This window comes from Ictidomys tridecemlineatus, chromosome 11 (genome assembly GCF_052094955.1).
Source record: "Ictidomys tridecemlineatus isolate mIctTri1 chromosome 11, mIctTri1.hap1, whole genome shotgun sequence".
In the NCBI taxonomy this organism is placed as follows: Eukaryota; Metazoa; Chordata; class Mammalia; order Rodentia; family Sciuridae; genus Ictidomys; species Ictidomys tridecemlineatus.
In genome coordinates, this window is record NC_135487.1 from 12,712,379 (window position 1) to 12,727,676 (window position 15,298).

General features: G+C 57.3%; 1 protein-coding gene across 1 annotated transcript; it reads left to right on the forward strand.

Moving 5' to 3' along the window:
• Positions 1–3,706: 3,706 nt before the first annotated feature.
• Htr6 (5-hydroxytryptamine receptor 6) lies at positions 3,707–15,241 on the forward strand. Its single transcript, XM_005317533.4, has 3 exons — positions 3,707–4,987; positions 12,974–13,132; positions 13,259–15,241. The coding sequence occupies exons 1-3, from the start codon at positions 4,274–4,276 to the stop codon at positions 13,700–13,702; spliced, it is 1,317 nt and encodes a 438-aa protein (XP_005317590.2). The 5' UTR covers positions 3,707–4,273; the 3' UTR covers positions 13,703–15,241.
• Positions 15,242–15,298: the final 57 nt, after the last annotated feature.

Sequence of the window (15,298 nt, forward strand, 5' to 3'; positions counted from 1 at the left end):
GTGGGATGGTGACTTCTGATATTTCTCTCCACCTAGTTCAAATGCAACAACTCAATGAGCCCAGGAATAAAATCGCAGCCCCCTGCCCCTCCCCACAAGGGCGGAGGGATTTGAAGTCTTCACTAGGGGTTAAGGGTGGCATCAGCACCGTCAGTACCGGCCCTCTCTGGGCGGCTGGGCATTGGGATAATTGGTTCTGCCTTCCCTCCCTTGTTTGCCTGTGTGGAGCTACTGTCCTTGCCCCAGGCCCCCGGGGAAGGGGAGTTCGGGATGCCTGGGCTCAGATCCTCTCTACTTCCTAACTGGAACCTTGAGCAACTCACAGAAGATCTCTGAAACGCAGTTAAGAGTGTAAATGGGGCCTACCCACCACACTAACTTCACTCCAGGGTCAAGGTGAGCATTCCCCCCTGCAGGGCACGTGAGAGCTTGCAAAATCCCCTGGCAATTGGTAAGAACTCAACAGATGCCAGGTTATTGTTATTGAGAGCGAATAATTGCAGGTGGTTGGGCTGACGATTGTGTCCATCTATTCATTGGGCAGATATTTATTGAGAACCTACTATGTGCCACAACAGACAGAACCTGCCTGCAGGGAGTTTGTGCACTTGGTCCATACTTTCTGAGAGCAGCTTCTAGCAGGACTTGGCAACCTCCCTGGACCCCAGTTTCTCCATCTCTGCAATGACGACCTTCACTTGTCCTTGATGTCCTGCCAGGTGTGAAGCTCTGGGCAGAGGCTTCCTAAGGCTCAGCTGTCCCATTGAGGCCCCAGCTGTCCCCGGAGAGGAAACTCGCCAGGACTAGAAGGAATCAAGCAAAGTCTGATCTTTTTTGTTGTTGTTTTGGTACCAGGGATTGAACCAGGGATACTTAACCACTGAGCTATATCCCCAGCCCTTTTTCTTATTTTTATTCAGAGACAGGGGCTCGCTGAGTTGCTTAGGGCCTCACTGAGTTGCCAAAGCTGGCTTTGAACTCATGATCCTCTTGCCTCAGCCTCCTGAGCCGCTGGGACCACAGGTGTGTGCCACTGCACCCGGCATCACTGATCATTCTTAAAAGTCCCTCTCTGCAGTGTTAAGGAAGTCTGAGACTGGATTGTTCTGTAACTGAAATGAATGACCAGAGCTGGAGCTTCTGCAAAGGTCTCAAGTTCAACATAATAACAATGTAGCCACAAGGTGGCATCACCACCTCGGCCCAATCCTTACAAAAATGATTTTCTAAAATTATAGCAAAGTATAAACCATAGATAACTAATACCCAGGTATCTATCGCCCAGAATGAACTCATTAAAATGATCATCATGTTGGGTGTGGTGGTGCTTGCCTGTAGTTCTAGCTACTCCAGAGGCTGAGGTAGGAGGATCACAAGCTGGAGGCTAGCTTCAGTAACATAGCAAGGCCCTAAGCAATTTAGTGAGACGACTGTGTCTTAAATAAATAAATAAATAAAAGGGTTGGGGATGGAACTCAGTGGTACAGCACCCCTGAGTTCAACCCTCAGTATCCATCAAGCAATAATAAATAAAATGATCATTGTGTTTTTTTTTTACAAAAAATAAAAGATATAGCACATTATAGGAAAATCTAAAACAAAGGATACATTCTTTCCCACTATATACTGATTTTTACAAAGCTAAAAATTGTTCAGCACCTCTTCTGTTCCAGAGGTTTAAATATTCACCCTATTTGCATCTTTGGTATCCTAATATCAGAAAAGCAGAGAATTTAAGAGGCTTCGCCAACCTCACAGAGTAAGTAGCAGAACCATGACTAGGAACCCATTTCACAGGCTCTGAAATCTATTCTACGGAGTGTCCGATGAGGTAGCCATCCCTGACATCAGGACTCCTTTGGCTAGAGGAGGTACCACAGGGATGGACACTTTCCTACTACACAGCTGGGGACCCCGAGGCCAACGGCACCATCACGTTGACAGATTACACCAGTGCCATTGAATCTCCTCAGTGACCCTGGGTGGCAGATACTGAATTGTTATGCAGTGACCCAAGGAGACAGAGTGGCCCTAGGACCTCAGAGTTGCTAAGCAGTGGATCTAGGATCTCAAGGCAGCTTCCTGAGCCTGGGTCCAGCTCTTGTGTTAGTACATTCTCTTCCCCGGAGACCTGTAGTGCGGTGTAGAGGCTGGAGGACAGGCCTCCTCCACCGCTGCCTAGATTCACCTGTGGGCAGGCCTGGGGCTTAGGGGTGGGTGGAGGCGCTGCGGGGTCTGAAGCTGTTGTTAGAAGGTACCTTCACCGGGCTCCCTCTGTCCTAAACCTACAGCAGATCTGAGTTTCAGTTTCTACTTGATTGGTTGCTGCTCGGGACCTTGGGAGGAGCCCTTGACTTCTCTGAGCCCCACTTAAATACATTCTTCTCGCCTTTATTTTTGGGGTAGGAATATTAAGAATAGGAATAATATAAGGAACACACAGGGCCTTATACATGGGAAATATTACTTTTTTTTTTTTTTTTTTGGTACCGGGGATTGAACTCAGGGGCACTCGGCCACTGAACCATATCCGCAGCCCTATTTTGTATTTTATTTAGAGACGCAGCTCTCTTTTGCGGAGGCTAGCTTTGAACTGGCAATCCTCCTGCCTTAGCCTCCCGAGCGGTGGGATTACACGCGTGCGCCACCACGCCCGGCTTATTTTTCTTTTTCTGAAAAAGATGCTCCAGATCCTCTTTATACTGCTGTGCCTTTTCCTTTTTTCTATAGCAATGATCACCTTATGATCACTCTGTATGTTTATTGTTTATTCCACTGTAAGGTAAGTTCCACGGAGGCGGGGATCTTTGTTTTGGTCACTGCAGTGTCCTGAGTAGTCACAGCAGTGTCTGATGCCTACTATGTTCTGAAGAAGTTGTTTGTCAAATGAGAATGGAATCTGCAATATGAATCTGCACAGCAGCCTTAGGTAACGGAGGGTCACAGCCAGGGGGCGCCACACCCCTCTGCCTACCGCCCTGGAGGATTCCCACCTCGGTTCGCTCGCTGTTATACTGGGGACGACAACAGGTCAGGGACTTCCTCCGCAGTACCTGGTGCGGTGTTGGTTCTTGCTCAAAAGACCAGAGGAGTCAGCTCACTGCTCAAGCTAAAGGGGAAAGATGCCAGGAATTATTAGCCCATTTTGTAGGTTCAGCAATCGAGGCCCAGGGGGGCGATAAAGACACTTGCCCAGTATTCCGCAGCTGGTTCCTCTCGAAAGCGCGGCGACCCTCGCCGGGAGGGACCAGAGCTTACTGTGGAGGGATCCCTGGGTACCGGCAGGTCACAGCCCTCTTCTTTGAGTTCCGCCTGCGCCATCACCACGTGTGGGCTGGGGAGGGGGGTGCGGGGGTGCGGGGACTGCCATCTCCCTGGAGGCGACTCGGTGCGGCTCGGGCGCTCGGAGCGTGCCTCCACCGCTTGGGGTACGGGGACCCTCTGCGGCGAGGCTGGGGCCCGTCTCCCCGCCCACCGCGGGGCGGGGCGCACGCTCGGCGGCCCCGGGACCGCGCGCTCCCGAAGCAGCCCCGGCTCCTCGCCGCGCCTCCCGTGCTCCCGAGTCCCCCGCCCACGGCCGCGTCTCCTCCAGCCCCGCGGGCCTGCGGCAGTCGCCGGCAGCCGAGCGCCCCAGGTACGGAGCGCGGGCGGGCAGGGGCGGAGCGCGGCGCTGCCCACTGCCGCCCGCGGGGCCTGCCCGGCGCGGCCCGGGGCCTCCCGCGTGCCGCAGGGCTGCCTCTGCGTCGGCGGGAGAGAGACCTGCCTTCCCTGCTGGGCTTTGCTACAGCCCCTGGGCCACCAAACCGCGACCCCAAGCGCGACGGCTTCGATCTAGCGTTCCAACACGCCCACCCTCGCGGGGCAGCCTGCGCCGCCGGACAGCGCCCTCGGCCCCGGGTCCCGCCTTCCTGGTGCCCCCGCCCCGACCCTAGGCCCGCCCCCTCAGGGGACTGTCCCGCTCCGGGGAGCCCAGCCGACCTCCGCCTAACTTTCCGCGGCTCCCTTCAGGGGGACTCGCTCATCAGGTGCCCCTCCCCAAACTTCCTGCCCGTGGCCTCGAGGGGTCCCTGCCGCATCCCGGGGCGCGGGAGATATAACCCCAGTGCCTCCACTTCTGGTCCTTGCCCCTTGACTTAGTGCCCCGCCCCTCTCTTGTCGCCTACCCGTCTGGGGACGGTGTTGCTCTTCTCGCGGACAACAACCTCGGCTCCTCCAGGCTGCTCACCGTCTCCCCGCCCATCCTATCACGTCTCTGTACGCATCCCCAGCCTCCATGGTCCCAGATCCAGGCCCTGCCAACAACAGCACCCCGGCCTGGGGCCCCGGACCCCCGGCGGCCCCCGGGGGCAGCGGCTGGGTGGCGGCCGTGCTGTGTGTGGTCATAGCGCTGACCGCGGCGGCCAACTCGCTGCTCATCGCGCTCATCTGCACGCAGCCAGCGCTGCGCAACACGTCCAACTTCTTCTTGGTGTCGCTCTTCACGTCGGACCTGATGGTGGGGCTGGTGGTGATGCCACCGGCCATGCTGAACGCGATGTACGGACGCTGGGTGCTGGCGCGTGGCCTCTGCCTGCTCTGGGCGGCTTTCGACGTGATGTGCTGCAGCGCCTCCATCCTTAACCTCTGCCTCATCAGCCTGGACCGCTACCTACTCATCCTGTCGCCGCTGCGCTACAAGCTGCGCATGACGCCCCCGCGCGCCCTGGCGCTGGTCCTGGGTGCCTGGAGCCTGGCTGCGCTCGCCTCCTTCCTGCCTTTGCTGCTGGGCTGGCACGAGCTGGGCCACGTGCGGGCACCTGCTCCCAGCCAGTGCCAACTGCTGGCCAGTCTGCCCTTCGTCCTCGTGGCGTCAGGCCTCACCTTCTTTCTGCCCTCTGGTGCCATCTGCTTCACCTATTGCAGGATCCTCCTGGCTGCCCGCAGGCAGGCCGTGCAGGTGGCCTCGCTCACCACCGGCGTGGCCAGCCAGGCCTTGGAGACACTGCAGGTACTGGGGATGCTCCCGGAGATCTGGGCTTGTGGGATGGACAGGAATGAGTGGCCCTTGTGGCCCACCACTTAGTAGAGACTTGCCCATGACTTCCTCTGGGTCTTCCTGGTACCCACCTTTCCTCTCAGCTCAGGACAGTGCCATTGGGAGGCAGGGCAGGCAGCTGACTGTGTGCAGGGAATCTAGGGTGGCCACCCTCCCCCCATCTGCTCCTCCCTCCTCTTCCTCATCATGGCACCATGGTGGTCTCATGTCGGAAACTCAGGGAGAATCTCTCTCTCGAACGCATGCCATTCTTGATCCAGGCCGGTTGGTTCTGCTTCCTGAATAGGTGCTGTCTCCACTGGCACCTCCCGAATCCAAGCCACATTGCTTCTCACCTGGGAGCCTTGGGAGGCCTCTGCTGGCTGCCTGCTTCCAGGGCAGGTGAGCGGCTACCTCCTCTGCTCAGGAGCCAGAGCAACTTACAAAGGAAGTAACCAGTTGCTCCCCTGCTCAAACCCCCACTGCACTCAAGATATCTCAGGATGTGCCTCAGGATGTGGACCTGCGGCCTTCCTCCCTGTCTCCCCTCTGCCTCTCTCTTAGGCTGCACCCAGCAACCTTGGCGCCCTTATGCAGCCCTTAGTAGGCACCAGGCTCCCATCTGTGCTAATGTCTTTGCACTTGCTGCCCCCTCCGCCTGGCATGCTCTTCCCTGGGCCTGCTCCTGTCTGACCCTTTCCAGCTCACCTGTTCCCAGAATGGTCTTGACCGTCCTGTCTGCAGAGCCGTCACCCTGCCCCATCTATTCTCCATCAAACCCCAGCTTACTCGTGGTCTGGGTCATCCTGGCTTCAATATTAGCCCAGTCGGGGGTTGCATGGATCTAGCTCAGTTTTGGTCCCCAGTGCACATAATAGGTGCTCAATAACTGCTTGTGAATGGGGAAGGCACTCAGCTCCATGTTCTGTGAGCCCTACAAGTGGCCTGACTGCTCACGTTGTGCCCAAGCCCCGTGGTTCATCTTGAGAGGTGGGGTCTGAGCCTCCAAGATGTGGGTCACTAAGTCTAAGGCCCCGGGGGAGGTAGCAGCTGGGCTGCCCGGGGTCATCTTGGCTTGGGGCCTGACTGTGGAGTCAAGGGCTTGCAGCCTCCTGGTGGCCTCCCAGAGCAGCTACTCTGTGGCACTCAGCAGTGCAGCTCAGAGCTGGACCCGGCCCTCCACCTTATGTTAACAAAGATTTGCCTTCTTCTCTGGGGCCCGCAGACGGCTCAACTGATCAGGCCTTCCCAACTGGGTGCCGTGTCCCCTCCTAAGTCCTTTGGTTTTTCTGTCACTTGACTTGAGGATGAACGGTGAGAACGCAGGTTTCTCTCCTGTGGGAACTTTCTCAGTTAAAAGGAAGGTAGCTCTGGAAGGAAGTGGACAGTCGGCAGCCCTTGCCCTAGGTAGAGGGGTCACAGGCGGCATCCACTGACCACCTAGAAGCAGCTCTACCTTCACAGCGTGTCCAGGCTCTGAGCGGGTCTTTCCTCTCTCCTGCTGCCCACCAGGGCGGGGCCCCGTCACTGACGCCCGGGTTATTGGTGGTCATCTCCAAACGGACTCCCCAATTCTGACCTTGCTCCCTTTCAACCTTATATAGTAGCTGAGTGATCCCTGTCCCTTCAAGTCATTTGTCTGCTCTGGTTACCTTGCATCTCATGTCCCCAGACCCTCTCTGTTCCTCATCTGGCTTTCCTCTCCTTTCACCAGCCAACTTGTTCTTTCTCTTTGAGCCACCCTGCTCTCCTGCTGTTCCTCGAACACACGGAGCCCATTCTGTCTCAGGACCTTTGCACTTGCTGTCCCCTCTGTCTGAGTATTCTTCCTTCACACCTACATAGGTTTTCCCATTTCTTCCTTCTGGCCTCCATTCACTTCCTTCCCTAATCTGTCTCTCAAGGGTACTAACTTGCAGCCAGATGTGGTGGGGCACACCTGTAATCCCAGCAACTCAGGAGGCTAAAGCAGGAGGATTGCAAGTTTAAGGCCAACCTCAGCAACTTAGTGAGACACAATCTCAAAAAATAAGTAAATAAATAAAAAAGGACTGGGGGGTGTAACTTAGAGGTAAAGCACCCCTGGGTTCAATTCTCCCTCCTCCAGCACCTGCCCTGGGGCCTCTCCAGTCCTAATTTCCCAAGCGATTTCTCTTGGCAGCATCAAGGATAACCTAAAATATTTTATACTCACAATTTATTGGTTGATTACTTACTTCCTCCAGGAGGATAAAGCCTGTGAGGGTGGGGACTGGTCTTTTTGTTTACTGTGTGTTTCTAGCACCTCACACGGCACCCAGCACATCCTGGGTGCTCAGCACGTGTTCACAGGGGGATGGAGTGAGCACAGCACCCAGGGAGCTGGGCTCCAGGCTGCCCACACGTCGCTGCCTAGTCTCTCTCTGGGCAAGATCCTAAATCCCTTTTTTTTTTTGTACTGTGGATTGATTGAACACAGGGGCACTTTACCACTGAGCTACACCCCCAGCTCTTTTTATTTTTTAATTTTGAGACAGGGTCTCACTGAGTTGCTGAGGCTGGCCTTAAAATCGTGATCCTCCTGCCTCAGCCTCCTGAGTGCTGGGATTACAGGTGTGTACCACCACCCATAATAATAAGCCTAGTTATAAGCTTTTTATCATGTGAATTCATTTCTTTGATAGCATGTATTGAGTACCTACTGTGTACAGGAGCTGCTGTGGGCTGCAGATGTGGTGTGAGCAGGACTGGCGAGGCCCTGCCCTCTTGGAATCTGGGTTCTGGCTGGAGAGAGAGAGCTCTGGAGAGGCAGACGCTGATCATGAAGCGCTCTCAGGAGGGCGGTGGAGCCTAGGGAAGGGGCGCCTCTCTCAGCCAATGTTCTGCATCTGCTCACTGTGTGCGTGTGTTGGGAAACTGCAGAGGTCACAGTGAGCCTTAACACCAGGGGCCGTGCCCTGGGCACTGGGGCCAGCACCCTAGCTCCAGGGCAGAATGACCCACAGCCCTTGAGCTGTGCACCCCCCCCATCCTCAGCGAGCCCTGTGTATCCATGTCTTCATCTCTGGCAATGGCCTGCTTGGGGGGAATTTGTGTCTGGGCTGCTGCTCTATCCTGACCCCTGTGTGGTGACTCTTTTCCTCCTCCAGGGCCGCCTGTCGCAGAGGCCAGCAGTGTCCAGCCTGGACATGGGGCCTGTCTCCGTGCCAGGACCTTAAGGCACCTCAGGGACCCTGTCCTCCAGCGCTCTGCCCCCCTCCAGCCTCTAGTTTCCCCACAGAGGGGACAAGCCGAGCACAGGTCTCCGAAGTCCCCCCGCCCCAGGGTTGAGAACCTTCTAGCTGATCAGCATCCCTGGTGTCCCCTCCACATACGCCTGTGTGTGCCATGGGCTTTCAGAAGCCTCTGGTTGGTCCAGTGGCTTCCCAGGCCTTCCTGGCTGCCCAGGGCCGGGGAGGGAGGCCCTGCTGAGAGCTGGGCTGCGGGGGATGGGCTGGGGTGTGGGGCTCAGATGCTGCGGGGCAGGGGTGGTGCGAGAGAGTGTGTGCACGTGAGTGTGCGTGTGTGAGAGGTAGGAGTGGTGCTCAGCCTTGGGCGATTCTGGAGGCGGAGGGCATGGCCAGGCAGCCTTGGGCAGCACCCAGGCAGTGTGGGTGCTCAGCCTGGTAGAGAGGAACAGGAGGGAGCTGGGAGTTTCCTGCAGCCTCCTCCTTTCCCACCCAAGCCTCCTTTCTCTGCACCCCCTCGCTCGCTCTCCCTCACCCAACTGTGCCTGTGCTGTCTCAGTGATCCATCTCCCTCCACCCCTGTCCTTCCTCCTCCTCCTCCTCCCCCCTGGAGGAGGCTGTGATCACAGGAGTATCTGCGTGGGGGAGGAGGGGGTCGAGCCGGGAGAGGCTGGCTCAGGGGCTGTGTGCGGCTGCTCCAAGCCAGGCAGCTGGTGTAGGCAGGGCCCTGGCAGGAGCCCGGTGTCTGTCCTGTCTCTGCCATCACAGCTGGGTGACCTTGGAGAAGTCACTTCACCACCCCGTACCCCCCTGGGACTAACAAAACTTATCCTATGGCCCAGGGCTGAGCTCAGTAGCCTGGACTGTGTGAGGCTTCAGGTTCAATCCCCAGCACTGAAAAAAATCCCGTCTTCCTATGGATGCCACTAGATCAATGTCGCCATGAGGACCCGCTAAGCTGGACACTGACGATCAACAGCAGAAATGACAGCTGACACTTACATGACCCTATGTGCCAGGAGCTGTCCTGATCACTTTTGTGTATTATCTCACTTAATCCCTAATCCAGTCCTATGAGGCCGATGGTGTTATAATTGCCATTTTACAGAAGAGGAAACACAGGCACAGAGAGGTGGAGGAACTTGCCGGAGTCACTCAGCTGGGTGGTCACAGCCAGAACCGGCACAGGAAGGCGGGCTCCAGGGCCTGTCTGTGGCCTTCGCACTGAGATCAGATGAGGGTACAAGGTGGGAAGGCACAAGGGAATACCTAAGTCCACTCTGATTGTTTTGCAGTGTCGGGGACCCAACCCAGAGACTGGCCCTTGCCAAACGTGTGCCCTACCACCGAGCTGCACCCCTGCTTTCAAGTAAAAACTCAACCATAAAGTAAAAGGTCCCCCAGATCCTCCCCTTCCATCCCCAGGGGCACTCCGTCTTTCGGGCATGTCCTCGGGGTCCTCATTCTGTGTTACATCTCTGTACACTAGCCAAGGAGTCCTGGTGTTTTGGGGCGTGGGCACTGTGGCACAGGCTTGTAATCCCAGCAACTTGGGAGTCTGAGGCAGGAGGATGGCATGTTCAAGTCAGTCTGGGCAACTTCGCGAGACCCTGTCTCCAAAAATGAAAAGGTCTCAGTGGTAAAGTGCCCCTGGATTTCATCCCCGGGGCCAGCACCCCCAAGGCCCTGCCTGCCTCCGTCCAGCCTGCCCTCCAAGACAGGGGAGAAATTCAGGGCTTTCCTGAATGTGTCCTTGACATCCGCAAAGCCAAGTTTCCGTCTTTCTACAAACACACGGAGGGACGGAGTTATGGCGTGCTTTCTCTCCCCGCCGCCCCTCTGCTCCCTTCCAGAATGGGAACCCCTGGTCCTGGGGAAGAGCAGGGCGCGGGCTGTGGCCGGGTTTCAGCACCTCGGACAAGGCTCCGCCTCTGGAAAGGGGAGGGCGCAGGGGAAGGAGCTCTGCAGAGAGGGGTAGGGGGACGAGGCAGTGACACATCTTGGCTTTGCCGCCTCCGCCCCCTTCCCATCTGCCAGGGTTGCCTGGGAATCTGGCTCCCTCCTGCCTCTTTCTGATCTTTCCATCTCCCCACAACCAGCCCACCACTGGCTGTCGCAGGAACAAGCGGGTTCTCAGTGCAATTTAGGAAACGCTGGCCACTCCCTGGTTTCAAAGCCCAAGTGTGCTCCCCGGTGGCCCGGGCGACCATTCTGTAAATGGTGCACGCTGGCACGTCCTTAAGTTGGAAAGATAGGTGGGTCTCACTTTGTGAAAATCTTACATAGGAAAAGCCAGGTCGGTCACAGCACATGGTCTACAGGGGGCTTCCCTCCCCAGCTTTCTGGACTGTAGAGGCCGCACAGTGGAGGCTAGAGCCTTCCAAGTGCCTCTGAACCTTCTGGAAGTGTGGGACTTTGTGTGTGTGTGTGTGTGTACAAATTGATGAGCTTTTTTATTTTCTGGGGAGAGGTTTTTGTAGATTAATTAGATTTTCATTTGTTTGGGTGCAGGGGATGGAACCCAGGGCCTTGCCATGCTCAACCAGTGCTCTACCACTGAGCTACGCCCACAGCCCTTTTGATTTATGTTGTGACAAGGTCTCACTGTATTGCCAAGTCCCCAAACTTGTGATCCTCCTGCCTCTGCCTCCCGAGGAGCTGGGATTACAGGCGTGAGCCACCACACCCAGCTTACTTCCAAGTTCTACTCAATGACATGAGCACTCACCCAAGCTCTAACTTTGGAATTATCTTTGTAAGAAATGAAGGTGGAGGCTGGGGTTGTGGCTCAGAGGTAGAGCGCTCGCCAAGCATGCGTGAGGCCCTGGGTTCGAGCCTCAGCACCACGTAAAGTAAAATAAAGGCATTGTGTCCACCTAGAACTAAAAAATAAATATTAAAAACAGAAATGAAGGTGGGACAAAGTTAACCAATGAGAGAGAAGGAAAAGAAAATAGCTTTTATTGAGCTCCTACTGTGTACCTGGCACTATCTGGCCCAGGAGGTGGGTACTACCATTTCCATATTATGAATGGTGGGGGGATTAGATGTTCCTCAAGTGTACTCATTCCATTCCTGTCTAACAATTCAGAATTTTCTCACTTCGTGTTCCTGGTAGGGCTGGCTCCCTCTGATCCAAACCCATTCTGTATAGAGCACTGCCAGAATAATCACATGAAACACATTTATAGCGCCTGAGTTCCCTACTGAGAATAGTGAAATGCCTTATGCTTCTGTATTTGCCCACTGACTCGGCCCTAACTAACTAACTAAATATGTGTTGCTTAAAACCTTCCCATGCAGCCAGGCATGGTAGCATCTGCCTGTAATCCCAGGGACTTGGGAGGCTGAGGCAGGAGGATCACAATTTGGAGGCCAGCCTCAGCAACTTATCAAGACCCTCTCTGAAAATAAAAAAATATAAAGGGCAGGGGATGCAGCTCGGTGGTTCAATTCCTAGCTTCAATCCTTAGTACTGCAAACAAAACAACCACCCAACAACAAAACAAAAAAAGGAAAACAACCAACCAACCAACCAACCAAGTGCCCCGAGTCCCCCCAGGCCTATTTGGAGTAGAAGCAAATTTTGGGGACATCAGTGTTTAATATGCCGAATGCACGTGGAAAAGTCAAGGCAACTTAAATGCCCTTGAGAGAAAATGGAATTTAGACCCTTCACCGTCTCCATGCCACCGAGACCAGCCCTCTTTAGAGAAAGGAGATTTCGATGCCTGGGGACAGGGAAACACCCTCAACTAGTCACTTCGGCTTCTTAAAATTTCGTGAAGTTAAAAAGGAGAACTTCTGGGCTGTGGCGCCAGGCCTGCAGAGCCATCCGAGCTTTGGGGTCTGCTGGTTCCCTGAAGTTCTAACGGCCCCCGCCCGGCCTGGTCCTCCTGGTGGCTGCTGGGGAACAGCTTCTCCCCCACTTTCTTAAGTACCAAGGATTGAACTCAGGGGCGCTCAACCCCTGAGCCCCACCCCCAGCCTATTTTGTACTTTATTTAGAGGCAGGGACTCACTGAGTGGCTTGGGGCCTCACCATTGCTGAGGCTGGCTTTGAACTTGTGATCCTCCTGCCTCAGCCTCCTGAGCCGCTGGGATGACAGGTGTGTACCACCGCGCCCGGCTGCTCTCCTGCTCTTGATGTCTGCTGTCGAGACGGGAGTGACTTGTAGGATTCCAAGGTCACTAGCATCCCTAGCAATCTATAAAAGATTCAACGGCGATCGTCTGCTTTGTGCACACGTTCTCCAAAAACTACAACAAACACTTCTGTTTTAAGGAGCACGAGAGTCATCACACAGGCACGCGCATGGTTCCCAAATAGGAAGAGACTCCGGACGCTAAGGCGGTGCCTGGCGGCTGCACACACTCTTTCCCTCTTCCTTCAAGTGCTGTTCAAATGTATTCGATTCTTGAACTGGGGAAGGCTCTGGAAAGTTCTGTGTGCTGAAGGCTGACTTGGGGGGGGTGACTCTGTCCCACTGCGCTGCCTGGAGCTCCTTTGTGGAACTCAGGGTCAGGGTCAGGGTCAAGGTCGGGGCTCCTCCAGGTCCGTGCCTGGCTCAGTCTGAAACGTGGGTGTCAAGGTCTGGTCTAGGACTGAGGTCAGTGCTTGGCATTTTGCCCAGTCAGGCTGGGTTGGGTGCCGCGGTCAGCGTGCAGTTGGGATTGAGGTTCAGGCGATGGCCAGGAGCAGGACCAAACTGGGCTCTTGCTCACCCGACTGCTGTGACCTTCCTTGGCACAGGTGCCCAGGACCCCGCGGACAGGCGGGGAGTCGGCGGACAGCAGGCGTCTGGCCACCAAGCACAGCAGGAAGGCCTTGAAGGCCAGCTTGACGCTGGGCATCCTGCTGGGCCTGTTCTTCGTAACGTGGCTGCCCTTCTTCGTGGCCAATGTGGCCCAGGTAAGGCCGTGGCAGGGGGTGGGGCGAGGGGGAAGGTGGGCACCTCCCACGGTGTTGGCCGAATCTGGGCTGGTACCGGGATCCGGTGCCTGCTCTGGGCGGAGGGTGACCCACCTGTGTCCCCAGGCTGTGTGCGACTGCGTTTCCCCGGGCCTCTTCGATGTCCTCACGTGGCTGGGGTACTGCAACAGCACCATGAACCCCATCATCTACCCACTCTTCATGCGGGACTTCAAGCGGGCCCTGGCCAGGCTCCTGCCCTGCCCCCACTGTCCTCAGCAGCGCCGGGCCAGCCTGGCGTCCCCCTCCATGCGCACCTCTCACAGTGGCGCCCGGCCGGGCCTCAGCCTGCAGCAGGTGCTGCCGCTGCCGCTGCCCCCCGACTCGGGCTCCGACTCCGACTCGGGCTCCGGAGGCTCCTCGGGCCTCCAGCTCACGGCCCAGCTACTGCTGCCCGGCGAGGCCACCCGGGACCCTGCGCTGCCCGCCAGGACCCAGACGGTCAACTTTGACATGGATCCCGTGGACAGGGAGCTGCGGCTGCACCCGCGGGGTACCCCCACGAGCTGACCGAGTTTGGAGCCGGCCGGCGGGGAGATGGGTCCGACGGGCCGGGCCCCCAAGGTCTCAGGCCAACTCCTGCCTGATGCCCGGAAGCCACAGGTCCACAGGGAGCCCCTGGGCTCCAGGCCACCAGAGCTGGCTGGGATGTCGGTGTCTGCAAGACCGTCCCTTCCTGAGTGTGACTCGCGGCTCGTGGGAGATGGCTGGAGGACTCCGGGAGTCGGGAGCAGGACTTCTTGGTTCAGAGGAGGAAGAGACAAACTCCTGCCCTTTGCCCTTCTCTCGGGTTGGTGGGAGGGGACGCGTCCATCTGTCCCTTGCTCCTCAACGCCCGGGCAGCATTCTCAAGGCCTTTGGGAGTCTGCTCAGAAGGCCCATCTCTGCCCACCCCAGACCGCCGGGTCAGAGTGTGTGTTAAAAGGCCCAGGCTGGCCACGGGCCCCTGTGGCTGGAGGGGGCTGGCAGAGGGGATCTTTAACCCCGAGAATGCCGTGCAGGACACCGGTGGGACCTGCCAGTCCCCCGGACGCGTGTGGCAGCACAGGAAAGCCCCTGGCCTTCCCAGGCGTAGGCTGCTGGACCTGAGCCTTTGCTTTTCTGCTTCTCCCTCGGGGGCCTGGCACGGGCCGCTTGGCCTTTGAGAGCCCCGGTTTTCCCCTGTGTAAAGGCGGGTAGTCGTGACACCGACCCTCGGGTCACTGTGAGCATGGGCATGATTCGTACTGTGTTTCCCGCCTCCGCAGGGCTCCGCGGATGGTCTACCCTGTTGCTACCCCCCTGGCCACCCAGCCCAGGGGTCCTGGCTTTGGCCCGAAAGGGCTATTTGTTCGTATAGTTCTGTTCGGGGGAGGAGGCCAGAGCTGGGCCCCTGCTAACCAAGCGGAGGCTCCCTCTCTGAGCTGTCCCCCGCCTGGCCCCTCCGTTCTCGTAACAGTTCGCTCCCTCTTTTCCGTCCCAGCCCAGATTCCCAGGGGCTAACTCGGTTCCCCAGCTCCCCGCTCTGGGGCCCCCGTTGCTCAGGGTCCCTCCTGGCCTCCGTACTGTCCCTCCTGGCGCCAAGGGCGGACGGCACTTTCCCGTTCAGCCTGGGTCATGCGTCTCCCTGGGCCTTGGGCCTCCCTGGACCTGGAAGGGAACAGCCCATGGGAGAAGCCCCACCCCCACCCCACCTCCTTCTAGCTTTCTCTGGGGTCAGTGAGGGCCAGGGGCCTCCAGGGTCAGCAGAGCAGAGCTGGGGACAGCTCTCCCTGGTGGGGCCTTGCTTTCCGGTCAGGGAACCGGGTGGGGGACTCCTGGCTCCCGCCACCTGCCCGAGGCTCCTTCCCAGCCGCAGGTTTTCCTTAAAGCCCTGAAGACCCGCCATCCAGACTTTCAGGGGTCCCCTGCGCATGGCCTGGCGCTCTCCTTGGTGCTGATGAGACTGAAGCCGGCCCCGGGCCACTGGCCGCTGGCCACAGAGGGGCCATGGTGCTCGCTGGGACTCCCTGGTGCCTCCAGGCCTGCCCGAGGGGAGGGGACTCTCAATAAACTCGCTGAGGGACGTGACCGTGGTGTGGACTGCACTCTGTCGCGGCGATGCTGAGGGCTTGCAAAACACTGGGA